This window comes from Myotis yumanensis, unplaced genomic scaffold, assembly GCF_028538775.1.
Source record: "Myotis yumanensis isolate MYYU_CA2020_CCGP unplaced genomic scaffold, mMyoYum1.0.hap1 SCAF_19, whole genome shotgun sequence".
NCBI classification, from domain to species: domain Eukaryota; kingdom Metazoa; phylum Chordata; class Mammalia; order Chiroptera; family Vespertilionidae; genus Myotis; species Myotis yumanensis.
The window spans coordinates 26,571,889-26,598,723 of record NW_027223770.1 but is presented as its reverse complement, the minus strand read 5'-3'; the positions used below and the strand labels follow the sequence as shown (position 1 = coordinate 26,598,723).

Sequence of the window (26,835 nt, the reverse complement as noted above, 5' to 3'; positions counted from 1 at the left end):
TATCTATCTATATGAAAGGCTACTATGCAAAGTGTCCCCCACAGGAGGGCGACCTGATTTCGATTGCTCACTATGATGTGAGCTGACCACCAGAGGGCGGTGTGGAACAAGGCTAGGGAGCAGTGGTGGGGCACTGAGGGAATGAGGGAAGGAGGAGGTGGGAAGGCGGGGAACCTGATCGGCCCTGATCACCAGCAAGGCCTAGGGGCCCTACTGGTGCATGAATTTCGTGCACTGGTCCTCTAGTGTTTAAATTAGGGTTAGAAATCTTAGTGTTTTTTATTTTTGCACATGTGACCAGCAGGTGGCACTGTGGGACTGCCCTGAGGTTCATGCAAGCTGCTCAGTGAGGACCATTTACTGACAGGAGCCCCATGGCCATGCTCTGTGCTCCCTGAGGGGAAAGCAGCAGCCGCGTCCTCTGAGCAGGGACCCTTGTGTGGTCCCAGCAGGTGCTTCCTTCCAGGGCCCCCAAGGGGTGAGCCCACCTCCATGCCCCTCAGTCTGGGGTGTGAGCTGAGCTCCAGCCCCAGGGCCCAGGGAGGGGCTGGGCAGTCCCTGGAGGGACCCCCATTTGCATGGCAGCCCCTCCTCTGGCAGAGGGTGGGGGAGAAAAGGAGGCCTGGGCAGCCCAGCGCCACTGTGGGCTCAGGGCTGTGAGCACCATGGCCTGGATTCCTCTGCTCCTCGTGCTCCTCTCTCACTGCACAGGTAGGGACAGGCCTGGGACCAGGCTTCTTCCCTTCCTGCTCAGTCTCCTGGGAAATGCCCCCTGGTCCCTGCCCATCACTGACAAGTGTCTGTGTCTGCAGGGTCCCTCTCCCAGCCTGTGCTGACTCAGCCGCCCTCCCTCTCTGCATCTCTGGGAGCCACAGCCAGACTCACCTGCACCCTGAGCAGTGGCTTCAATGTTGGCGACTATGGAATGGTTTGGTACCAGCAGAAGCCAGGGAGCCCTCCCCGGTACCTGCTGTCCTACAAATCGGACTCAGACAAGTACCAGGGCTCCGGCGTGCCCAGCCGCTTCTCCGGATCTAAAGACGCCTCAGCTAACTCGGCTGTTCTGCACATCGCTGGGCTGCAGCCCGAGGACGAGGCTGACTATCACTGTGACACATGGGATGGCAACGCCAAGACTCCCACAGTGGTCCAGACCCACAGGGAAGGGGGACAAAAACCTCCTCTCTGCTCCCTGGGTCTGGCCTTGTCCCCCTGCTGGAGGCTCTGAGCAAGTGCAGCTCAGCGGGGACTTGTGCTGTCAGATCCCCACCTGGCACCTGACTGTGGGTGGACAGTCCTTTTGTCAATGTCACACCTTTGTCCTCACCTTTCAGGTTAACGTATTGTTCTCATGTCCTTGCTGTGTTCATGTTTTCAGAGACAAACACTCCTTCCTGGGAGATCACAATGCCCCATGGGAGACACTGAGGAGGTCAAATCAGGGTGATTCAGGCCAAGCTCAGCGCCGGGTCCAGCAGGGACTGAGAGAGGAGTCAGGTCTGAGCCCTGAAATCTGAATTTCGTGATACAAACCCACACGCACCGATAACCTCCTCTACACATGAGCAGTGAACCCTCAAAATGCAAAGATAACAGCAGTGCTGCCACCTGGGCCGCTGCCAGCTGGAGCAGAGGCCGGCCACTGGGTGTGAGTCCCCCTCGGACAGCACCGGCCGGGCGGTACTGGTTCTGTGGCCGAGATTCTGTCCCCACCCAGGGCCACGGGGCTTGGGACACAGGGACATGGTCCCCTCTTGTCTTTGTGCTTTTTCACGACTCAGACGCCGAATCTCTGACAGAAACGCCTGGGGCCAGTGGGCCTTGGCTGCTGCCCCTAGGGCCTGAGGGGACACGTTCTCTCCTGCGGATGCTGGACGCCAGGGGCAGCGCCTGTGGCTGTGCCGCCCAGAGACAAGCCTGGAGCCGACACCGCTGTGTCCTGGGAGCTCTGACTGCGGCAGGAGCTTCTGTTCCTGGGACGGATGGAAGCTCCTAGAAACTCCTCGTGGGGGTCACTGGGCAGCGACTGGGTATTTCCAACCGTCAGGACACGACTACAGCCCACAGCTCCCAACTCACCACTGAAATGTAAAGTGATGTTAGAAAACGTCGGTTCACACCTTTCAACCCGGAGCAGAAGGCGTTCCGTTACCAATGCTTTTCCATCAATTCCTCCGCCCACAGTTTCCACCAATATGCATCATCCTAGAATATTTAAATCAGCCTTATTGTGACTTTCACAGGTAATAACATACATGTATGTGAAGCTGGCTGAGGGCTGACTAATATAGTGTAAAGTCTTAAAGAAGCCCCAGCAAAGCAATTAGAAAACGTCAACATTTTTTTGACAAGCAGGTCCCCCATGTTCCCCTTTTCCTCTCAGATAAATGCCAGCGTCTGACTGTGCGTTGAGAACAGATCCCAGGAGTGACCACAGCCCACGGCTCATGGAGAACGATGGTGTCAGGAGGAGGAAATATGGACAGAAAATAACAGTGACCCCCGACCCCGGACGAGGACAGCCCACGAGGGCTTCCTCCCCACCCTGCCCAGCCCTGGGGAAGGGCCCCTTTCTCCTCGGGGCCCTGGGTCCACGGGAAGGAGGCCTCCCGCCACCAGGAGTGAATCCCACACAAGACAGAACCGAGTCCCGCACAGAAGGGGATGCGCCCCCACGGGGCTGTCCCTGCTCTGGCCCTGACCTGAGCCCTGACCCTGGTCTAAGAGTTGGTGCAGGAGCCGCGACTTGAGTCCTGACCACAGACCAGCCCAGGGAGCTGTGGTCAGACTCCCCCTGAGGACGCCGAGTAGAGACTGAAGGTGCCCCGAGGTGAGGGGAGGCCATAGAGGGGACCCTGGCCTGGCCCTAGGGCAGGGGCAGTGGGCAGAGCAGTGGGAAGGCAGAGGTGGCCTCCATGGGTTCTGGTCCCCATGTCACTCAATGGTGTGTCTGGGCCTGGACACTAGAGGGCGCTGGGGGTTTGCTCCTGAGGATCTGGGTGCTCAGAGCTGGGACCAGCCCCTGACAAAGCCCAGGACCCTCTGCTCAGGGCTGTCAGCTGTGACTTCCCCAAACCTGGACCCACACAGCCCCTCCCCAGCCCACACCAATGGCCATCCTCAGGCAGAGGGCTCTGCCCAGGGCCCAGGGAGGGATCAGATAGATGGGGTCTCATTTGCATAACAGGACCCGCCCTCCCGCAGACTATGAAGAGGGGAAGGGAGAGGTGTGGGGAGCTCTGCTTCAGCTGTGGGGCCTCAGGAGCAGGACTCAGGGATGACCTCCACCATGGCCTGGGCCCCTCTCCTCCTCACCCTCCTGGCTCACTGCACAGGTGACTGGATAAGGGGATGGGAAAGGGGCCTTGGGAAGACACATGGGCCCTGCTTCCTCCTCTTGTCTCTAGACCCAGACTCACCATCTCTGTGTCTCCCCCTCTTGCAGGATCCTGGGCCCAGTCTGTGCTGACTCAGCCATCCTCAGTGTCGGGGTCCCTGGGCCAGAGGGTCACCATCTCCTGCACTGGAAGCAGCACCAACGTTGGGTATGGTGACTATGTGTCCTGGTACCAGCAGCTCCCAGGAAAGACACCCAAACTCCTCATCTATCAGAGTAGCAAACGACCCACAGGGATTCCGGACCGATTCTCTGGCTCCAGGTCTGGCAGCTCAGCCTCCCTGACCATCACGGGGCTGCAGGCTGAGGACGAGGCCGACTATTACTGCGCGTCCTATGAAAACAGTCCTGCTAGTACTCACACAGTGCTGCAGGCCTGTGGGGAAGTGAGACAAAAACCCCTCAGGTCTGCGAGGGGGTGAGCTCTCCAGCTGCTGCCTGCTCAGCTCAGCCTGTGACCTGTGGCTTCTGCTTATTCCCTCGCAGACGCCCTGGGCCAGTGATGGTGAACCTTTTGAGCTCGGCGTTTCAGCATTTTGAAAAACCCTAACTTAACTCTGGTGCTGAGTCACATATAGAAATTTTTTGATATTTGCAACCATAGTAAAACAAAGACTTATATTTTTGATATTTATTTTATATATTTAAATGCCATTTAACAAAGAAAAATCAACCAAAAAACTAAGTTCGCGTGTCACCTCTGACAGGCGTGTCATAGGTTCGCCATCACTACCCTCAGCCCTGGTTCATCCGGGGACCCTGCCTGGGGGTGAACGATCCTCCCTCCCCTGAGGCCTCCATGTCACTCAGAGCAGAGCTTTCCCAGGCTCAGGGTCCTGGAGGAAGGGAAGGCCTCTCCCCACCCTGTGGCCCCATTCCCTCCCCCTGGACTGCACTCACTGGGCCTGTGAGGCTGAGATGAGTGACAGCTGGTTAGCCCCGCCCCTGCCTGGGGCTCAGCACTGTGTGCTGTGCTGGAAGGACCCCTGGCCCTGTTCCATCCCATCAGGATTTACTCCCTTTAAGCTGTGCCACTGGTTTTTATTTGCTCTGTGATTTTAAGCACAAAAATCTGCAATTCACAGCTGTCACTGTAGCAGATTGCGGGGTGCCATGGTGGGCGCTGAAGGGGGTGGTCCCAGTGGGTGAAGGGGTCCAGGAGGAGACATTTCTGGCTGTGACTACCTGGCTCTGGGTGTGGACAGCATGGGGACCCGGCAGGGGGCGCTGTCACACTGTGTCTGTGAAAGCAGCTGAGAGACTGGATCTTAACTGTTCTCAGCACAAGAAATAGCAAAACTTGTAGCCACGTCTGATGGCTGAGGTCAAGGAGACGCATTCTGGGATGGTTCTGCAGTTTACACCTCACAGAGTCATTATGTCGTACACCTGACACTAATATAATGTCAATTACATCTCAGTTAAAAAGTAAATTAAAATAAATATGAATCTTCTGTTTCCAAAAATCCAGCACGTGGAATTCTATAGCAGCTTGATTAACCCCTTAGACCAGCGGTTCTCACCCTTGCCTGCACATTGGAATCACCTGGGAATCTTGTTAAAATCCTGATTTGTTCGCCTCATCATTAGTAACAAAGAATCAGAATTTCCATAGGATGAGGCCAGAAATCAGGATTTTAACAAGATTCCCAGGTGATTCTAATGTGCAGCCAAGAGTGAGAACCACTGCCCTAGACCAGTGGTCAGCAAACTCATTAGTCACCAGAGCCAAATATCAACAGTACAATGATTGAAATTTCTTTTGAGAGCCAAATTTTTTAAACTGAAACTATATAGGTAGGTACATTGTTATTCACTTAATTAGGGTCCTCCTAAGGCTTAGGAAGAGCCACACTCAAGGGGCCAAGAGCCACTTGCCAAAGTTTGCCGACCACCGCCCTAGACTGAGAGCAGCCAGGAGTCGGTGCCTGGGGGTCTGTGACAGCTGTGAGTGGCGGATGTCCTCCAATAAGGGCCTGATCATGGCCCAGTGGTTGAGCATCGACCTATGAACCAGGAGGTCACGGGTCAATTCCTGGTCAGGCAGGACACATGTCGGGGTTGTGGCCTCCATCCCCAGTCAGGGGTGTGCAAGAGGCAGCTGATCCATGAATCTCTCTCATCATTGAATATCCTGTCTCCCTCTCCCTCTCCCTTCCTCTCTGAAATCAAAGAAAGGCTGGTTTGGAAGTTTTTAAAACCTAGATCTTCAAAGGACATGAAGCACCCTTCTTCCTTCTGGTTAGGGTTCCTCCTACCTCACAACCCCTCACCCCTCCCCCATCTCCTGTGAATGATTTAATTCCCCTCCAGCCTCCATTGGTTTCAGTGGAAACTGCCTGAATCTGTTGTCGAAAGGTTGAGAGGCTCATTGTCCCTGTGACCATCAGAAGCTGGGTCTCTGCTTCCTCACTTGGCCCCCAGGCAGGTCACCCCGAGACGTGAAGCTGCGGGTCTGCTGGTGACAAGGCCTCTCCGGTGTCCACGTGGACGTGTCCTGGTCCCTACAGGAGTCTGGGGAGCAGGTGATGGTTCTCATGGCAGGGCCTGCGGTCCCTGTGCCGGCTGCTGGCTCCTTGGTCATTGCCCATCAGCTCATCCTGACCTGGAACCTCTGTACTGACATGTTACTTAGGAAATCTGTGTCCACATCTAGCATGATCGCTCTGTCATTTTTGGTTCTCTATCATTTCCAGAAGCATTTGTCGCTATGATAATGGCTTTAAAACCAACCAGGACAAGTTACATCTCGTTAAATGTTTTAGAGAAATTTGGATGAAAATGAATTGGAACCATTTGATCTGCTGACCCATGACAGGGCCTGTGAAACTGTGCCTTTCCCGTTCTGTGAAGTCGTCCCTCAGCATTTTCTGTTTTATAAGAACATTGGTCTCTCACTTATTCCATCGCAGTTGCAGCCTCACTTGTGTCTTCCAAGGAAAGTAAGCATGTTATCTATCTATCTATCTATCTATCTATCTATCTATCTATCTATCTATACAAAAGGCTACTATGCAAAGTGTCGCCTTGGGAGTTCCACTGGGAGACCTGAGTTCAATTGCTTGCTATGACGTGAGCTGACCACCAGAGGGCGATGTAGAACATGGTGGGGGAGCACTGGTTGGGCCCTGAGCAAGTGAGGGAAGGAGGAGGTGGAGAGGTGGGGAACCTGAATGGCCCTGATCACCAGCAAGGCCTAGGGACCCTTCCTGTGCATGAATTTCATGCACTGGTCCTCTAGTGTTTAAATTAAGGTTAGAAATCTCAGCGTTTTTTATTTTTGCACATGTGACCAGCAGGTGGCACTGTGGGACTGCCCTGAGGTTCATGCAAGCTGCTCAGTGAGGACCATTTACTAACAGGAGCCCCATGGCCATGCTCTGTGCTCCCTGAAGGGAAAGCAGCAGCCGCGTCCTCTGAGCAGGGACCCTTGTGTGGTCCCAGCAGGTGCTTCCTCCCAGGGCCCCCCAAGGGGTGAGCCCACCTCCATGCCCCTCAGTCTGGGGTGTGAGCTGAGCTCCAGCCCCAGGGCCCAGGGAAGGGCTGGGCAGTCCCTGGAGGGACCCTCATTTGCATGGCAGCCCCTCCTCTGGCAGAGGGTGGGGGAGAAAAGGAGGCCTGGGCAGCCCAGCCCCACTGTGGGCTCAGGGCTGTGAGCACCATGGCCTGGACTCCTCTGCTCCTCGCGCTCCTCTCTCACTGCACAGGTAGGGACAGGCCTGGGACCAGGCTTCTTCCCTTCCTGCTCAGTCTCCTGGGAAAGGTCCCCTGGTCCCTGCCCATCACTGACAAGTGTCTGTGTCTGCAGGGTCCCTCTCCCAGCCTGTGCTGACTCAGCCGCCCTCCCTCTCTGCATCTCCGGGAGCCACAGCCAGACTCACCTGCACCCTGAGGAGTGATATCAGTGTTGGCAGCTATGGCATATACTGGTACCAGCAGAAGCCAGGGAGCCGTCCCCGGTACCTCCTGTACTTCTCCTCAAGTACAAGTTTGGGCTCCGGGGTCCCCAGCCGCTTCTCTGGATCCAAAGACTCCTCGGCCAATGCGGGGCTCCTGACCATCTCGGGGCTGCAGCCTGAGGACGAGGCTGACTATTACTGTGTGATCTGGCACAGTAGTGCTTCCCACAGTGACACACACAGATGGGGAAGTGGGACAAAAACCTCCACCTCCCCAGAGCCTTCGTTTAAACTCTGAACCTGTTAACATAACTTCCATGTGCAAACTACACAGGGAAGTGCCTTCTGGTTTATAATGGGTCACTTTCCATTTTTTATCCCATGTATCTGAGCCAACACCAAACTCAATGGTCATTACGTCCCTGAAAGGTGGCCTGTCCTCCGTGGGTAAGAAGCCCAGGTCCTGTGGGATGGCTGTTTCTGACTTGAAATAAGGGAACAGCTTTGGAAACTGCTCCCAGAGCCCAGGACCCTCCCAGCAGGCTGCCCGTCCCCGGAGCATGGACTCCGCACCCAGAGGTCAGAGCAGTGACCCCTCAGTCCCCGGGCTCCTCGCCCAAGGCTCCTGCCCAGCCCTGTGCACACGGACCAGGCTCTCAGCTGTGGGGGGCTGGGGAGCCTCGGGCCCAGGAGGAAGCCCAGGCACAGGGCTGGCCGTCACCTCTGCTGGGACCCTGACCTTCAGTGACATTGGGGAGAGGGGCTGTCAGAGGGAAATGGGTGGCCTGGGCCCAGGAACCCTCTTTGGGTCTCGACAGGGTGAGCGAGCTGGACGGTGGCTGGATGCTGAGCTGCTCCAGGAAGGATGCGGGCGCCTGGGTCTATGGGGGAGACGCTCTCACAGCTGACACCACTCAGGCCCATGGGGCTCCTGTGAGTGGGGTTCCCTGGGCCTCAGGCTATGACTGTGTCCTCTCCTCTCACCCACCGGGGCTTTCCTACCCCCCAGGGTGTGCGTGGCTGTGGGCCATGGGGAGCAGGACCTTCCCAACAGGTGCCTGTCACTCCCGCTGGGAAGCTGTTGATGAGCCCAGATCCCAGGTCACCTTCTCTTGAACCTGGGTCAGCAGACACACTGACTGTTCCCATAGCAACGGTCCCCACAGCTCCTAGGCAGAGCACCTACCGGACCTTGTGACCTAGGACACAGGTGATTGACAGTCCACAGGTCAGCCCTCTTCCCTTTCTCCTGGCTGGTGCACTGGGCCTCTGTGACCAGCCCTGGTCTGTGGCCTGAGGAGGAGGCTGCCTGTCCCTGTCATGTGACTTCATAAACCCGCGGCCACAAGGAGCTGCCAGCCCGGGGGCAGCTGAGGGGCATCTGCCCTCCTCTCCTGCAGGACCAGCTCACCCTGGACCCGATTGCAAAAATGTGACTGAGAGTCCTGGCCGGTTGGGCTCAGTGGGTAGAGCCTCAGCCTCCAGACTGAAGGGTCCGGATTTGATTCTGATCAAGTCACATGCCCGGGTTCAATGCTCCTTCCCCAGTAGGGGGCGTGCAGGAGGCAGTCGCTCAATATGCTCTCTCATCATTGATGTTTCCATCTCTCTCTCCCTCTCCCTTCCTCTCTGAAATCAGTAAAAACATATTTTTAAAGAAGGAAGAGGGCAAGGGCCCAGAGGCTTCTCACATCATCTTCAAAATGTCTGGGAATCTCTATAAATTACCCCTTGTTATGTCAGGAACCAGGAAGTTAAAAGCCTGAAGGAGAAAAGAGAATCTACAGACACCAACCCTGGGGCGGCTCAGAGGAGGGGGTTCTGGGGCGGATGTATGAGGACAGCGATCCCACAGTCCATGGAGGAGCAGCACACGCTTCTTAGTCCAAAGGGAGGAAGAGACACCCAGGATTTAATAGACTCTGTGCACACAGCCCGAGGGGAATTATAGAACCAAAAGCAAAACAGGGGGGAAGCTCTCTGCAGGGAGTCAGAAGGTGGAAATACCTGGTTGGTTTGTTTGTTTGAAGTGGCATCATTCCTTGTGTAGTTCCCGCCACCATGACCATTCCCCAGGCCCTCTCCTTGGAGCCTCTGCCTTGTCTGCCCCTCAGTCGAGGGGACAGGCCCTGAGGCCCCACACTCAACCTCTGACCCCACACCCTACGATGCATCTCCTTCTGCTTCCATCTCCAAAAGAGCTCCCCCAGGTCACCGAGAGGTCATCGCTTAGTGTCCCCCCCTCACAGGCCCTGGTCCCGGTGGTGCTGTCACTGTCCCTTCCCCTTCTGTGTCCAGGGAGCTGGGGTCACAGTGAGCCTCAGTCAGACAATCAGATACCGGACTCTCCTATGGACAGAAAACAGACGAGTGGGAAATATTATATTCAATTTCCCTATTAATGAGGATGCCGGTTACTAGGTAAAGCTGGACCGAAAAGCATGTGGAGAAACGCAATATGTATAATCTACTGGACAGAAGGGAAGGACATTGAGAGAATAGTATTTGTGTGCTGGGAAGAGAGTGACTAATTTCTAACAGGGGAGGAATCCCATAAAAAAAAAATAAAACTGTGCCCTGAAAATTAGGGCCCTCGCCTCCTAGGGACGGTCACTGCTCTGGACCTGCTCCTGGGAGGAAAGTTCCATAAGTGACAGCAGCTCAGTTCTGACCCTTGAACGACCAGGGAGATGGGCCCAGACTCCCAGGAGGAGGCGGAGAGAGTGTCCTGAGGGGATGAGGAGGCCACCTCAGGGGGCACCTGGACGCCCTGAGCCAGGGGGTCAGTGCACAGAGCTGGGGGGAGGCAGGACCTGTCCCTCATGGGCTGAGTCAGCAGGGGACACAGTGGTGCATCCAGGCCTGGGCACCAGGGGGCGCTCAGGGGCTGCTGCTGAAGGTCTGGGCTCATCAGAGCTTCAACCTGTTCCCTGGCCCTGCCTGGTGCCCTGTGCTCAGGGCTCACAGCTGTGACCTTGCCACCCCCTGGACCCCACACAGCCCCACCCCTGCCCTCACCCTGCCATCCTCAGGCACAGGGACCCGACCCAGGGCTCAGGGAGGAATCAAACCAGGGGGTCCTCATTTGCATGAGTGGGCCCTCCCTCCCGCAGACTATGAAGAGGGGAAGGGAGAAGTGTGGGGAGCTCTGCTTCAGCTGTGGGGCCTCAGGAGGCAGGACTCAGGGATGACCTCCACCATGGCCTGGGCCCCTCTCCTCCTCACCCTCCTGGCTCACTGCACAGGTGACTGGATGAGGGGACGGGGAAGGGGCCTTGGGAAGACACATGGGCCCTGCTTCCTCCTCTGGTCTCTAGACCCAGACTGAGCATCTCTGTGTCTCCCCCTCTTGCAGGATCCTGGGCCCAGTCTGTGCTGACTCAGCCATCCTCAGTGTCGGGGTCACCGGGTCAGAAGGTCACCATCTCCTGCACTGGAAGCAGCACCAACATTGGGTATGGTGACTATGTGTCCTGGTACCAGCAGCTCCCAGGAAAGGCCCCCAAACTCCTCATCTATGAGAGTAGCAAACGACCCTCAGGGATTCCCGACCGATTCTCTGGCTCCAGGTCTGGCAGCTCAGCCTCCCTGACCATCACGGGGCTGCAGGCTGAGGACGAGGCCGACTATTACTGCTTCTCTATTGAAACTAGTCCTGCTGGTACTCACAGTGCTCCAGGCCAGTGGGGAAGTGAGACAAAAACCCCTCAGGTCTGCGAGGGGGTGAGCTCTCCAGCTGCTGCCTGTTCAGCTCAGCCTGTGACCTGTGGCTTCTGCTTATTCCCTCGCTGACGCCCTGGGCCTGTGATGGCGAACCTTTTGAGCTCGGCGTGTCAGCATTTTTAAAAACACTAACTTAACTCTGGTGCCTTGTCACATATAGAATTTTTTGATATTTGCAACCATAGTAAAACAAAGACATATTTTTGATATTTATTTTATATATTTAAATGCCATTTAACAAAGAAAAATCAACCAAAAAAATGAGTTCGCGTGTCACCTCTGACAGGCGTGTCATAGGTTCGCCATCACTGCCCCGGTCCCTGGTTCATACGGGAACCCTGCCTGGGGGTGAAGGGTCCTCCCTCCCCTCCGGCCTCCATGTCACTCAGAGCAGAGCTTTCCCAGGCTCAGGGTCCTGGAGGAAGGGAAGGCCTCTCCCACCCACAGGGCTGGTTCCCTCCCCCTGGGCTGCACTCACTGGGCCTGTGAGGCTGAGATGAGTGACAGCTGGCTGGGCCCCGTCCCTGCCTGGGGCTCAGCACTGTGTGCTGTGCTGGAAGGACCCCTGGCCCTGTTCCATCCCATCAGGATTTACTCCCTTTAAGCCTTGTGACTGGTTTCCATTTGCTCTGTGATTTTAAGCACAAAAATCAGCAATTCACAGCTGTCACTATAGCAGATTGGGGGGTGCCATGGTGGGCGCTGAAGGGGGTGGTCCAAGTGGGTGAAGGGGTCCAGGAGGAGACACCTCCTGCTGTGACTACCTGGCTCTGGGAGTGTGGACAGCATGGGGACCCGGCAGGGGGCGCTGTCACACTGTGTCTGTGAAAGCAGCTGAGAGACTGGATCTTAAGTGTCCTCAGCAGAAGAAATAGCAAAACTTGTAGCCACGTCTGATGGCAGAGGTCAAGGAGACGTATTCTGGGATGGTTCTGCAGTTTACACCTCACAGCGTCATTATGTCGTACACCTGACACTAATCAATGTCAATTACATCTCAATTAAAAAATAAATTAAAATAAATCTGAATCTTTTGTTTCCCCAAAACCAGCAGGTGGAAGTCTATAGCAGCTTCATTAACCGCCTAGACCAGTGGTCAGCAAACTGCGGCTCGGGAGCCACAAGCGGCTCTTTGTCCCCTTTAGTGTGGCTCTTCCACAAAATACCACGTGCGTGCATGCACGTGCAGTGGTACGTGAGATTAAAACTTCGTGGCCCATGGGCAGAAGGCGGTGTTTTATGGAAGAACCACACTCAAGGAGCCAAAGAGCTGCATGTGGCTTGCGAGCCGCAGTTTGCCAACCACTACCCTAGACTAGTGGTTCTCAACCTTTGCTGCAGATTCCAATCACCTGGGAATCTTGTTAAAATCCTGGTTTCTGGGCCTCATCATTAGTAACAAAGAAACAGAATTTCCGGAGGATGCGGCCCAGAAATCAGGATTTTAACAAGATTCCCAGGTGATTGTAATGTGAGCCAAGGTTGAGAACCCCTGCCCTAGACTGAGAGCAGCCAGGAGTCGGTGCCTGGAGGTCTGTGACAGCTGTGAGTGGCGGGATGTCCTCCAATAAGGGCCTGATTTAAAAAGTAGATGTGGCCTGGCCGGCGTGGCCCAGTGGTTGAACATTGACCTGTGAACCAGGAGGTCACGGTTCAATTCCTGGTCAGGCAGGACACATGTCCTGGTTTCGGGCTCCATCCCCAGTGGGGGGTGTGCAAGAGGCAGCCAATCCATGATTCTCTCTCATCATTGAATATCCTCTCTCTCTCCCTCTCCCTTCCTCTCTGAAATCAAAAAAAACATATGTCTTAAAAAAAGAAGAAAGGCTGCTTTGGAGGTTTTTAATACCTAGATCTTCCAAGGACATGAAGCACCTTCTTCCTGCTGGTTAGGGTTCCTCAGACTCCCCCCCCCCCCCACCCCCCATCTCCTGTGAATGATTTAATCCCCCTCCAGCCTCCATTGGTTTCAGCAAAAATTGCCTGAATGTGTGGCCCAAAGGTTGGGAGGCTCATTGTCCCTGTGACCATCGGAAGCTGGGTCTCTGCTTCCTCACTTGGCCCCCAGGCTGGTCGCCCTGTGACTTGTAGCTGCGGGTCTGCTGGTGACAAGGTGTCTCTGGTTTCCACGTGGACGTGTCCTGGTCCCACAGGAGCCTGGGGAGCAGGCGACGGTTTTCGCTGCAGGACGTGTGGTTCCTATGCCGGCTGCTGGCTCCTTGGTCATTGCCCATCAGCTCATCCTGACCTGGAACCTCTGTACTGACATGTAACTTAGGACATCTGTGTCCACATCTAGCATGACTGTCCTGTCATTTTTGGTTTTCTATCATTTCCGGGAGCATTTGTTGCTGTGATAACGGCTTTAAAACCAACCAGGACAGGTTACATCTTGTTAAATGTTTTAGAGAAATTTGGATGAAAATGAATTGGAACCATTTGATCTGCTGACTTGTGACAGGGCCTGTGAAACTGTGCCTTTCCCATTCTATGAAGTCGTCCCTCAGCATTTTCTGTTTTATAAGAACATTGGTCTCTTAGTTATTCCATCATTGATGCAGCCACACTTGTGTCATCCAGGGAAAGTGAACCTGTTATCTATCTATCTGTACAAAAGGCTACTATGCAAAGTGTCCCCTCGGGAGTTAGACGGGAGACTGGGAGTTCAATGGCTCCCCATGACATACGATGACCAACAGGGGGCGATGTGGAACATGGCAGGCGAGCAGAAGCAGGGCACTGAGGGAATGAGGGAAGGAGGAGGTGGGGATGCCAGGTAGAGGGGAACCTGATCGGTGTGATCACAGGCCAGCCCTAGGGACCCTACTGGTGCATGAATTTTGTGCACAGGGACTCTAGTGTTTAAATAAAGGTTATAAATCTTAGCGGTTTCCTGTTTTTGTTTTTGCACATGTGACCAGCAGGGGGCACTGTGGGACTGCCCTGAGGTTCATGCAAGCTGCTCAGTGAGGACCATTTACTGACAGGAGCCCCATGGCCATGCTCTGTGCTCCCTGAAGGGAAAGCAGCAGCCGCGTCCTCTGAGCAGGTCCCTCTGTGTGGTCCCAGCAGGTGCTTCCTCCCAGGGCCCCCCAAGGGGTGAGCCCACCTCCATGCCCCTCAGTCTGAGGTGTGAGCTGAGCTCAGCCCCAGGGCCCAGGGAGGGGCTGGGCAGTCCCTGGAGGGACCCCCATTTGCATGGCAGCCCCTCCCCTGGCAGAGGGTGGGGGAGAAAAGGAGGCCTGGGCAGCCCAGCCCCACTGTGGGCTCAGGGCTGTGAGCACCATGGCCTGGACTCCTCTGCTCCTCGTGCTCCTCTCTCACTGCACAGGTAGGGACAGGCCTGGGACCAGGCTTCTTCCCTTCCTGCTCAGTCTCCTGGGAAAGGTCCCCTGGTCCCTGCCCATCACTGACAAGTGTCTGTGTCTGCAGGGTCCCTCTCCCAGCCTGTGCTGACTCAGCCGCCCTCCCTCTCTGCATCTCTGGGAGCCACAGCCAGACTCACCTGCACCCTGAGCAGTGGCTTCAATGTTGGCGACTATGGAATGGTTTGGTACCAGCAGAAGCCAGGGAGCCCTCCCCGGTACCTGCTGTCCTACAAATCGGACTCAGACAAGTACCAGGGCTCTGGCGTGCCCAGCCGCTTCTCCGGATCTAAAGACGCCTCAGCTAACTCGGCTGTTCTGCACATCGCTGGGCTGCAGCCCGAGGACGAGGCTGACTATCACTGTGACACATGGGACGGCAATGCCAAGACTCCCACAGTGGTCCAGACCCACAGGGAAGGGGGACAAAACCCTCCTCTCTGCTCCCTGGGTCTGGCCTTGTTCCCCTGCTGGAGGCTCTGAGCAAGTGCAGCTCAGCGGGGACTTGTGCTGTCAGATCCCCACCCGGCACCTGACTGTGGGTGGACAGTCCTTTTGACAATGTCACACCTTTGTCCTCACCTTTCAGGTTGACGTATTGTTCTCATGTCCTTGCTGTGTTCATGTTTTCAGAGACAAACACTCCTTCCTGGGAGATCACAATGCCCCATGGGAGACACTGAGGAGGTCAAATCAGGGTGATTCAGGCCAAGCTCAGCGCCGGGTCCAGCAGGGACTGAGAGAGGAGTCAGGTCTGAGCCCTGAAATCTGAATTTCGTGATACAAACCCACACGCAGCAGCAACCTGTTGTCTACACACGAGCAGTGAACCCTCAAAATGCAAAGATAACAGCAGCGCTGCCACCTGGACCGCTGCCGGCTGGAGCAGAGGCCGGCCACTGGGTGCGAGTCCCCCTCGGACAGCACCGGCCAGGCGGTACTGGTTCTGCGGCCGAGGTTCTGTCCCCACCCAGGCCCACGGGGCTTGGGACACAGGGACATGGCCACCTCTTGTCTTTGCGCTTTTTCATGATTCAGATGCCGAATCATTGATAGAATCGCCTGGGGCCAGTGGGCCTTGGCCGCTGTAGCTGGGGGCTTAGGGGACACGTTCTGTCCTGCGGATGCTGGACGCCAGGGGCAGCGCCTGTGGCTGTGCCGCCCAGAGACAGGCCTGGAGCCGACACCGCTGTGTCCTGGGAGCTCTGCCTGGGGCAGGAGCTTCTGTTCCTGGGACGGATGGAAGCTCCTAGAAACTCCTCGTGGGGGTCACAGGGCAGTGACTGGGGATTTCCAACCATAAGGACCCGACCACAGGGCACAGCTCCCAACTCACCACTGAAATGTAAAGTGATGTTAGAAAACGTCGGTTCACACCTTTCAACCCAGAGCAGAAGGCGTCCCGTTACCAATGCTTTTCCATCAGTTCCTCCGCCCACAGTTTCCACCAATATGCATCATCCTAGAATTTTTAAATCAGCCTTATTGTGCCTTTCACAGGTAATAACATACATGCATGTGAAGCTGGCTGAGGGCTGACTAATATAGTGTAAAGTTTTAAATAAACCCAATCACAGCAATTAGAAAACGTCAACATTTTTTTGACAAGCAGGTCCCCCATGTCCCCCTTTTCCTCTCAGATAAATGCCAACGTGTGACTGTGCGTTGAGAACAGATCCCAGGAGTGACCACAGCCCACGGCTCATGGAGAACGATGGTGTCAGGAGGAGGAAATATGGACAGAAAATAACAGTGACCCTGACCCCGGACGAGGACAGCCCAGGAGGGCTTCCTCCCCCCGACCTGCCCAGCCCTGGGGAAGGGCCCCTTTCTCCTCGGGGCCCTGGGTCCACGGAAAGGAGGCCTCCCGCCACCAGGAGTGAATCCCACACAAGACAGAACCGAGTCCCTCACAGAAGGAGACGCACCCCCACGGGCTGTGCCTGCTCTGGCCCTGACCTGAGCCCTGACCCTGGTCTAAGATTTGGTGCAGGAGCTGCCCCTTGAGTCCTGACCACGGACCAGCCCAGAGAGCTGTGGTCAGACTCCCCCTGAGGCCGCCGAGTAGAGACTGAAGGTGCCCCGAGGTGAGGGGAGGCCATAGAGGGGACCCTGGCCAGGCTTTAGGGCAGGGGCAGTGGGCAGAGCAGTGGGAAGGCAGAGGTGGCCTCTCATGGGTTCTGGCCCCCTTGTCACTCAATGGTGTGTCTGGGCCTGGACTCTAGAGGGCGCTGGGGGTTTGCTCCTGAGGATCTGGGTGCTCAGAGCTGGGACCAGCCCCTGACAAAGCCCTGGACCCTCTGCTCAGGGCTGTCAGCTGTGACTTCCCCAAACCTGGGCCCACACAGCCCCTCCCCCGCCCACACCAATGGCCATCCTCAGGCAGAGGGCCCTGCCCAGGGCCCAGGGAGGGATCAGATAGATGGGGTCTCATTTGCATAACAGGACCCTCCCTCCCTCAGACTATGAAGAGGGGAAGGGAGAGGTGTGGGCAGCTCTGCTTCAGCTGTGGGGCCTCAGGAGCAGGACTCAGGGATGACCTCCACCATGGCCTGGGCCCCTCTCCTCCTCACCCTCCTGGCTCACTGCACAGGTGACTGGATGAGGGGATGGGGAAGGGGCCTTGGGAAGACACATGGGCCCTGCTTCCTCCTCTTGTCTCTAGACCCAGACTCACCATCTCTGTGTCTCCCCCTCTTGCAGGATCCTGGGCCCAGTCTGTGGTGACTCAGCCATCCTCAGTGTCGGGGGCCCCGGGCCAGAGGGTCACCATCTCCTGCACTGGAAGCAGCACCAACATTGGGCTTGGTGACTATGTGTCCTGGTACCAGCAGCTCCCAGGAAAGGCCCCCAAACTCCTCATCTATGATAGTAGCAAACGACCCACAGGGATTCCGGACCGATTCTCTGGCTCCAGGTCTGGCAGCTCAGCCTCCCTGACCATCACGGGGCTGCAGGCTGAGGACGAGGCCGACTATTACTGCGCATCACCAGATAGCAGTAGTAGTGGTATTCACACAGTGCTCCAGGCCTGTGGGGAAGTGAGACAAAAACCCCTCTGGTCTGCGAGGGGGTGAGCTCTCCAGCAGCTGCCTGCTCAGCTCACCCTGTGACCTGTGGCTTCTGCTTATTCCCTCGCTGATGCCCTGGGCCCAGCTCATCCAGGGACCCTGCCTGGGGGTGAACGGTCCTCCCTCCCCTCGGCCTCCATGTCACTCAGAGCAGCGCTTTCCCAGGCTCAGGGTCCTGGAGGAAGGGAAGGCCTCTCCCCACCCGCAGGGCCCCCATTCCCACCTTTACTCCCTTTAAGCCATTTGTCTGGTTTCCATTTGCTCTGTGATTTTAAGCACCAAAATCGACAATTCACAGCTGTCACTATAGCAGATTGGGGGGTGCCATGGTGGGCGAAGAAGGGGGTGATCCCAGTGGGTGAAGGGGTCCAGGAGGAGACACTTCTGGCTGTGACTACCTGGCTCTGGGAGTGTGGACAGCATGGGGACCCGGCAGGGGGCGCTGTCACACTGTGTCTGTGAAAGCAGCTGAGAGACTGGATCTTAACTGTTCTCAGCACAAGAAATAGCAGAACTTGTAGCCACGTCTGATGGCTGAGGTCAAGGAGACGTATTCTGGGATGGTTCTGCAGTTTACACCTCACAGCGTCATTATGTCGTACAACTGATACTAATCAATGTCAATTACATCTCAATTAATAATAAACTGAAATTAATCTGAATCTTCTGTCCGCAAAAAAATCCAGCATGTGGAAGTCTGTAGCAGCTTTATTAACCCCCAGACTGAGAGCAGCCAGGAGTCGGTGCCTGGAGGTCTATGACAGCTGTGAGTGGCGGGATGTCCTCCAATAACGGACTGATTTAAAAACTCGATGTGGCCCGGCCTCCGAGACCCTGTGGTTGAGCGTCGACCTATGAACCAGGAAGTAAGGGGTCAATTCCTGGTCAGGTAGGACACATGTCCGGGTTGCGGGCTCCATCCCCAGTGGTGGGTGTGCAAGAGTCATGCGTCCATGATTCTCAACAGTGATGTTTCTATCTCTCTCTCCCTCTCCTCTCCCTTCCTCTCTAAAATCAATAAGCATATATGTTTAAAAAAGAAGAAAGGCTGGTCTGGTGATTTTTTTTTCTTTTTTCTTTTTAAACATATTTTATTGATTTTTCACAGAGAGGAAGGGAGAGGGATAGAATGTTAGAAACATTGACCAGCTGCCTCCTGCACACTTCCCACAGGGGATGTGCCTGCAACCAGGGTACATGCCCTTGACCGGAATTGAACCTGGGACGTTTCAGTCCGCAGACTGACGCTCTACCCACTGAGCCAAACTGGTTAGGGCAAGGTTTGGTGATTTTTTATACCTAGATCTTCAAAGAACACGAAGCACCCTTCTTCCTGCTGGTTAGGGTTCCTCCTACCTCAGACCCGCCCACCCCCCATCTCCTGTGAATGATTTAATCCCCCTCCGGCCTCCATTGGTTTCAGTGAAAACTGCCTGAATGTGTGGCCCAAAGGTTGGGAGGCCCATTGTCCGTGTGACCATCGGAAGCTGGGTCTCTGCTTCCTCACTTGGCCCCCAGGCTGGTCACCCCGAGACGTGAAGCTGCGGGTCTGCTGGTGACAAGGCCTCTCCAGGGCCTGTGGCAGGTGCTTCTCCTCAGGGGACAGACGGAAGCTCCTAGAACCTCCCCGTGGGGGTCACTGCACAGCGACTTGGGATTTTCAACCATCAGGACCCGATCACCGTGATTTTAAGCACAAAAATGGGCAATTCACAACTCTCACACTATAACCTATTGGGGGTTCCATGGGTACAGCTCCCAACGCACGAATGAGATGTAAAGTGATGTTAGAAAATGTGTACTCACACCTTTCACCCCAGAGCAGAAGGCACTGCATTTCCAATGCTTTTCCATCAACACTTCTACCCACCATCTCATCAATATGCACCATCCTTGAATTTTACAATCAGCCTTATTGTGACTTTTACATATAATAACATACATGCATTTAAAAAATGCATTCATTTCTGTGTGGAAGGGACAGGGAGAGAGAGAAAAACATCAATGATGAGAGAGAATCATGGATCGGCTGCCTCCTGTGTACCCCCTACTGGGGAAGGATTCCTGAAACCTGGCCATGTGCCCTGAGGGGGCATCGGACCCTGACTCCTGATACATAGGTTGATGCTCAACCACTGAGCCACGCCGGTTGAGCCAGACATGCATGTGAAGGTGGCTGAGTGCTGACTAATATATAAAGTTATTAAATGAAGCCCTAGCACAGCAATTAGAAACTTTAACCACAGTTTTGCTCAGCGCGTCCTGCACGTTCCCCTTTCCTCTCAGATAAATGCCAACGTCTGACTGTGCGTTGAGAACAGATCCCAGGAGTGACCACAGCCCACGGCTCATGGAGAACGATGGTGTCAGGAGGAGGAAATATGGACAGAAAATAACAGTGACTCTGACCCCGGATGAGGATAGCCCACGAGGGCTTCCTCCCCACCCCTGCCCAGCCCTGGGGAAGGGCCCCTTTCTCCTCGGGGCCCTGGGTCCACGGGAAGGAGGCCTCCCGCCACCAGGAGTGAATCCCACACAAGACAGAACCGAGTCCCGCACAAAGGGGACGCGCCGCCACGGGCTGTGCCTGCTCTGGCCCTGACCTGAGCCCTGACCCTGGTCTAAGAGTTGGTGCAGGAGCCGCCACTTGAGTCCTTACCACGACCCAGCCCAGGGAGCTGTGGTCAGACTCCCCCTGAGGACACCGAGTAGCGACTGAAGGTGCCCCGAGGTGAGGGGAGGGCATAGAGGGGACCCTGGCCTGGCCCTGGGGCAGGGGCAGTGGACAGAGCAGTGGGAAGGCAGAGGTGGCCTCTCATGGGTTCTGGTCCCAATGTCACTCAATGGTGTGTCTGGGCCTGGACACTAGAGGGCGCTGGGGGTTTGCTCCTGAGGATCTGGGTGCTCAGAGCTGGGACCAGCCCCTGACAAAGCCCAGGACCATCTGCTCAGGGCTGTCAGCTGGGACTTCCCCAAACCTGGGCCCACACAGCCCCTCCCCCGCCCACACCAATGGCCATCCTCAGGCAGAGGGCCCTGCCCAGGGCCCAGGGAGGGATCAGATAGATGGGGTCTCATTTGCATAACAGGACCCTCCCTCCTGCAGACTATGAAGAGGGGAAGGGAGAGGTGTGGGGAGCTCTGCTTCAGCTGTGGGGCCTCAGGAGGCAGGACTCAGCGATGACCTCCACCATGGCCTGGGCCCCTCTCCTCCTCACCCTCCTGGCTCACTGCACAGGTGACTGGATGAGGGGATGGGGACGGGGCCTTGGGGTGACACAGGGGCCCTGCTTCGTCCTCTTGTCTCTAGACCCAGACTCAGCATCTCTGTGTCTCCCCCTCTTGCAGGATCCTGGGCCCAGTCTGTGGTGACTCAGCCATCCTCAGTGTCGGGTCCCTGGGCCAGAGGGTCACCATCTCCTGCACTGGAAGCAGCTCCAACGTTGGGCGTGGTGACTATGTGTCCTGGTACCAACAGCTCCCAGGAAAGGCCCCCAAACTCCTCATCTATGAGAGTAGCAAACGACCCACAGGGATTCCGGACCGATTCTCTGGCTCCAGGTCTGGCAGCTCAGCCTCCCTGACCATCACGGGGCTGCAGGCTGAGGACGAGACTGATTATTACTGCTCAGCATGGGACAATAGTATCAGTGCTCCCACAGTGCTGCAGGCCTGTGGGGAAGTGAGACAAAAACCCCTCAGGTCTGCGAGGGGGTGAGCTCTCCAGCTGCTGCCTGTTCAGCTTAGCTTGTGACCTGTGGCTTCTGCTTATTCCCTCGCTGATGCCCGAGGGCAGTGATGGCGAACCTTTTGAGCTCGGCGTTTCAGCATTTTGAAAAACCCTAAGTTAACTCTGGTGCCGTGTCACATATAGAAATTTTTTGATATTTGCAGCCATAGTAAAACAAAGACTTATATTTTGATATTTATTTAATATATTTAAATGCCATTTAACAAAGAAAAATCAACCAAAAAAATGAGTTCGCCTGTCACCTCTGATAGGTGGGCGCTGAAGGGGGTGGTCCCAGTGGGTGAAGGGGTCCAGGAGGAGACACTTCTGGCTGTGACTACCTGGCTCTGGGAGTGTGGACAGCATGGGGACCCGGCAGGGGGCGCTGTCACACTGTGTCTGTGAAAGCAGCTGAGAGACTGGATCTTAAGTGTCCTCAGCACAAGAAATAGCAGAACTTGTAGCCACGTCTGATGGCTGAGGTCAAGGAGACGTATTCTGGGATGGTTCTGCAGTTTACACCTCACAGAGCCATTATGTCGTACACCTGACACTAATTAATGTCAATTACATCTCAATTAAAAATAAATTAAAATAAATCTGAATCTTCTGTTTCCCAAAAACCAGCACGAGGAAGTCTATGGCAGCTTTATTAACGCCCTAGAGCAGTGGTTCTCAACCTTAGCTGCACATTAGAATCACCTGGGAATCTAGTTAAAATCTTGTGCCGGCCCTAACCGGTTTGGCTCAGGGGATAGAGCATCAGCCTGTGGACTCAAGGGTCCCAGGTTTGATTACAGTCAAGGACATGTACTTTGGTTTCGGGCACATCCCCAGTTGGGGGTGTTCAGGAGGCAGTTGATCGATGTTTCTCTCTCACCGATGTTTCTAACTCTCTATCCTCACCCGTTCTCTCTGTAAAAAATCAAAAAAAAAAAAAAAATTCTTGTGCCGGCTGCTGGCTCCTTGGTAATTGCCCATCAGCTCATCCTGACCTGGAACCTCTGTACTGACATGTTCCTTAGGACATCTGTGTCCACATCTAGCATGACTGTCCGGTCATTTTTGGTTCTCTATCATTTCCAGGAGCATTTGTCGCCGTGATAACGGCTGAAACCAACCACGACAGGTTACATCTTGTTAAATGTTTTAGAGAAATTTGAATGAAAATGAATTGGAACCATTTGATCTGCTGACCCATGACAGGGCCTGTGAAACTGTGCCTTTCCCATTCTGTGAAGTCGTCCCTCAGCATTTTCTGTTTTGTAAGAACATTGGTCTCTCACTTATTCCATCGTAGTTGCAGCCACACTTGTGTCTTCCAAGGAAAGTAAGCGTGTTATCTACCTTCTGTATAAAAGGCTACTATGCAAAGTGTCCCCTTGGGAGTTCAACATGGAAACTGGCAGTTCAATGGCTCCCTATGACATGTGCTGACCATCAGGGGGCGATGTGGAACATGGCGGGGAGCAGTGGTGGGGTGCTGAGGGAGCGAGGGAAGGAGGACGTGGGGAGGTGGGGAACCTGATCGGTGTGATCACCGGCCAGGCCTAGGGACCCTACTGGTGCATGAATTTTGTGCACAGGGACTCTAGTGTTTAAATTAAGGTTAGAAATCTTAGCGGTTTCCTGTTTTTATTTTTGCACATGTGACCAGCAGGTGGCACTGTGGGACTGCCCTGAGGTTCATGCAAGCTGCTCAGTGAGGACCATTTACTGACAGGAGCCCCATGGCCATGCTCTGTGCTCCCTGAGGGGAAAGCAGCAGCCACGTCCTCTGAGCAGGGACCCTTGTGTGGTCCCAGCAGTTGTTTCCTCCCAGGGTCCCCAGGGGTGAGCCCATCTCCATGCCCCTCAGTCTGGGGTGTGAGCTGAGCTCCAGCCCCAGGGCCCAGGGAGGGGTTGGGCAGTCCCTGGAGGGACCCCCATTTGCATGGCAGCCCCTCCTCTGGCAGAGGGTGGGGGAGAAAAGGAGGCCTGGGCAGCCCAGCCCCACTGTGGGCTCAGGGCTGTGAGCACCATGGCCTGGACTCCTCTGCTCCTCGCGCTCCTCTCTCACTGCACAGGTAGGGACAGGCCTGGGACCAGGCTTCTTCCCTTCCTGCTCAGTCTCCTGGGAAACGTCCCCTGGTCCCTGCCCATCACTGACAAGTGTCTGTGTCTGCAGGGTCCCTCTCCCAGGTTGTGCTGACTCAGCCACCTTCCCTCTCTGCATCTCCGGGAGCCAAGGCCAGACTTACCTGCACCCTGAGCCGTGGCTCCAATGTTGGTGACTACTACATATCCTGGTACCAGCAGAAGCCAGGGAGCCCTTTCCGGTTTCTCCTGTCCTACTACTCAGACTCAATTAAGGAACAGGGCTCCAAGGTCCCCAGCCGCTTCTCTGGATCCAAAGATGCCTCGGCCAATGCGGGGCTCCTGCTCATCTCGGGGCTGAAGCCTGAGGACGAGGCTGACTATTACTGTGCTACAGATCATGGCAGTGGGAGCAGCTACAGTTACACACAGTGTCTCAGATGACGAGGAAGTGAGACCAAAACATCTGGGCCCAGAGGTGAGGGCTGCCTGCACTTAGGGTGTCAATCCCAGGAGCCCACCCAGCGTCCCCTCATCAGCAAAAGGCCCGCCTGTACCCCTGGGTCTGTCAAGGGTTCAGGAGCCTGTGCCGGGGCCAGGGGCCGAGAGCAGCGTATGTTTCCTATCAGCTCACATCCTGTGTCTGCACCTGCACATGGTCACCCAGACAGCCATGCTCCCCACACATTAATGTCATGTGTGTGAACCCTGTGTCACTACTGACCCCTCATGTCTGATATGTAAGTGTCCACCCTGGTCATGGTCACAACCTTCTCCTTCTCTGATCAAACCCACAGAAGGTTGGTCACAACCAGCACAGACTCTCAGAGACACCCTCCCCCCCTCTTCCCTCCTCTGCTGCTGCCTCCCTCACCCCCTCCTCTCCCTCGGGCTCCTCAGCTCTTCACTCCATCCTCTCATGAGGGTTTCAGGGAAAAGGGACAAGTTCCTGCTGCAGTTCTGTCCCCAGGCCTCCGTCTCTAGGGAGGGAGAGTCACAGGAGTTAATCAGCATTGACTCCCTTCAGAGTCCTGTTCCCTCTCTCACCTCCCACCTGAGGTTGTCCGCTCCTCACAGCCTCAGCCAGTCTCTTCAATGTCAAACGACAATTACTGATTTTTCCAAAGAGGATGAGTCCGATCTCCTTTGCCTGTTTGCACACGGGAGCTACTAATGTAATTGTCTCCTCCTCCTGCGTCCCGAGGCCCTACCTGCCCCCTCTGGGGTGAACGACAGCTATTGTCTTGTTCCTGAGAACACTCTTTTCTAAGAACGTCAGGACCAAGTCCCCCACACACATTTCGATCAGATTAGCGAAGCCCATGCAGTAGCCCTTTTCCTGTAAATGTACCCACTCTCCTGGCCACCCCCAGGGAGGAGCTGGGAGCCGCAGGGAGCTGGGGTCAGGCTGTGCTGTCAGCGCAGAAACAGGGGGGCTGGTGCTCACCCTGCACTGTGCTTCCTGAGGCCCGAAGGCCCGGTAGCTGAGGGTCGTGTCCCCGCAGGGATGAAAGGGGACAGAGGCCTGTCACACCACAGGACCGGGCTCCTAACGCAGTGAGCAGCCCCTGTGAGCCCTTCACACCGGCCCCACCGCCCCTTCCCTGTGCTGCTGGGTGAGAAGCTCACTGTGCATTAGCTTTGCAACAGCCTCATGGAAAGTGAGACCCAATTATTTTTTATTTACGTGCACTTTGCACCTTTCCCACAAGAGGACCCGGGACTGAAACACCACAGTCATCACTGCAGTGTGTCAGGGTGACAGCAGCTGGGAAGGAGCCCTCACACATGTGCACAGAGTGACCTGAAGCTGAGTGACCTGTGACCAGCAGGGGGCGCTGGGGGACCGCTCTGTGGGCCTCACACTGCAGCTTAGGGAGGACCATTCACTCAGAGGCTGAGCCCTGTGGCACCTGCAGGGGTCTCAGCAGCTGTGTCCTCTCAGGCCTGGCAGCGCCCCCTGAGCAGGTCCCTGTGTGTGGTCTCAGCAGGTGCTTCCTCCCAGGGCCCCCAAGGGGTGAGCCCACCTCCATGCTCCTCAGTCTGGGGTATGAGCTGAGCTCCAGCCCCAGGGCCCAGGGAGGGGCTGGGCAGTCCCTGGAGGGACCCCCATTTGCATGGCAGCCCCTCCCCTGGCAGAGGGTGGGGGAGAAAAGGAGGCCTGGGCAGCCCAGCCCCACTGTGGGCTCAGGGCTGTGAGCACCATGGCCTGGACTCCTCTGCTCCTCGCGCTCCTCTCTCACTGCACAGGTAGGGACAGGCCTGGGACCAGGCTTCTTCCCTTCCTGCTCAGTCTCCTGGGAAACGTCCCCTGGTCCCTGCCCATCACTGACCAGTGTCTGTGTCTGCAGGGTCCCTCTCACTGGTTGTGGTGACTCAGCCGCCCTCCCTCTCTGCATCTCCGGGAGCCACAGCCAGACTCACCTGCACCCTGAGTGGTGCATCGTATTCGTTTAGTGCTTACTGGATATACTGGTACCAGCAGAAGCCAGGGAGCCGTCCCCGGTACCTGCTGGCCTACAACTCAGACTCAAGTAAGAACCAGGGCTCCGGGGTCCCCAGCCGCTTCTCTGGATCCAAAGACGCCTCGGCCAATGCGGGGCTCCTGCTCATCTCGGGGCTGCAGCCTGAGGACGAGGCTGACTATTACTGTATGACTGTAGAAAATACTGATTCCCACAGTGACACACACAGATGGGGAAGTGGGACAAAAACCTCGGCCTCCCCACGGGCCTCATGACCGATGCCCATTGTAAGATGAGCTGTTCATGTACAAGCCGTACTTGGCAGCACCTTCCTGTGCAGAATGGGTCTGCTCTTCATCTTCCTCTCCATGTTCCTGACGTCTCAGTGTGCTCTGTGAAACTACCTGTATTTTATGCATGTTTGTGGATTCATTCCATAATTATGTTTTCTAGTTTTTTCTAAGGATATTGGTCCATTTATTTAGTTTTCTCTAATATTTCTAATTTCTATTTTTCTAAGAAAATCTGCATTTTATCTATTTTTCAATCAGGGTTCATATTTATATATTTCCATTTTAAACTTTTTTTCATGTCTTTTTACTTGTATATCATTGCATCATCCATTTTCATGTAAAAGTAGCAAGTGGTTGTTCTATTCTGTCATTGAAAAACATGACATCAATGTGCCCAATTAGATTACAGTTTTTCTATTGTCTCCCTCGTTCACTGTTGCATTTATTATGAGGGAGAGATGATGTGTCATGTTTGTCGTTTTTCTCTTCTTATAGTTCACCAAACTCTCAATTTTCCCTCTTGGTTGTTTTTCTCTTTACCACATGGAAAAAATGCTCTACCAGTATTTCATCAAAAAAGTATAAAGACAAACATTCGCCTGATCGGTGTGGCTCAGTGGTTGAGCATCGACCTAGGAACCAGGAGGTCACGGTTAGATTCCCAGTCAGGGCACATGCCCGGGTTGTGGGCTTGATCCCCAGTGGGGATGTACAGGAGGCAGCTGATCAATGATTCTCTCTCATCATTGATGTTTCCATCTCCCTCTCCCTCTCTCCGAAATCAATACAACTATATTTTAAACACACACACACACA

General features: G+C 55.2%; 4 gene segments (V, D, J or C); all 4 read left to right on the top strand.

Moving 5' to 3' along the window:
- The first annotated feature begins 656 nt into the window (after positions 1 to 656).
- LOC138998144 (probable non-functional immunoglobulin lambda variable 5-48) lies at positions 657 to 1,228 on the top strand. The segment is given in 2 exon segments: positions 657 to 711; positions 813 to 1,228. Coding segments are annotated over 2 exon segments (462 nt in total).
- A 5,830-nt stretch (positions 1,229 to 7,058) lies between these two features.
- On the top strand, positions 7,059 to 8,732 carry LOC138998143 (immunoglobulin lambda variable 5-37-like). The segment is given in 4 exon segments: positions 7,059 to 7,104; positions 7,206 to 7,506; positions 8,115 to 8,229; positions 8,697 to 8,732. Coding segments are annotated over 4 exon segments (498 nt in total).
- Positions 8,733 to 14,304: 5,572 nt separating this feature from the next.
- Positions 14,305 to 14,867, top strand: LOC138998142 (probable non-functional immunoglobulin lambda variable 5-48). The segment is given in 2 exon segments: positions 14,305 to 14,350; positions 14,452 to 14,867. Coding segments are annotated over 2 exon segments (462 nt in total).
- A 10,598-nt stretch (positions 14,868 to 25,465) lies between these two features.
- LOC138998141 (probable non-functional immunoglobulin lambda variable 5-48) lies at positions 25,466 to 26,001 on the top strand. The segment is given in 2 exon segments: positions 25,466 to 25,511; positions 25,613 to 26,001. Coding segments are annotated over 2 exon segments (435 nt in total).
- The last annotated feature ends 834 nt before the right edge of the window (positions 26,002 to 26,835 follow it).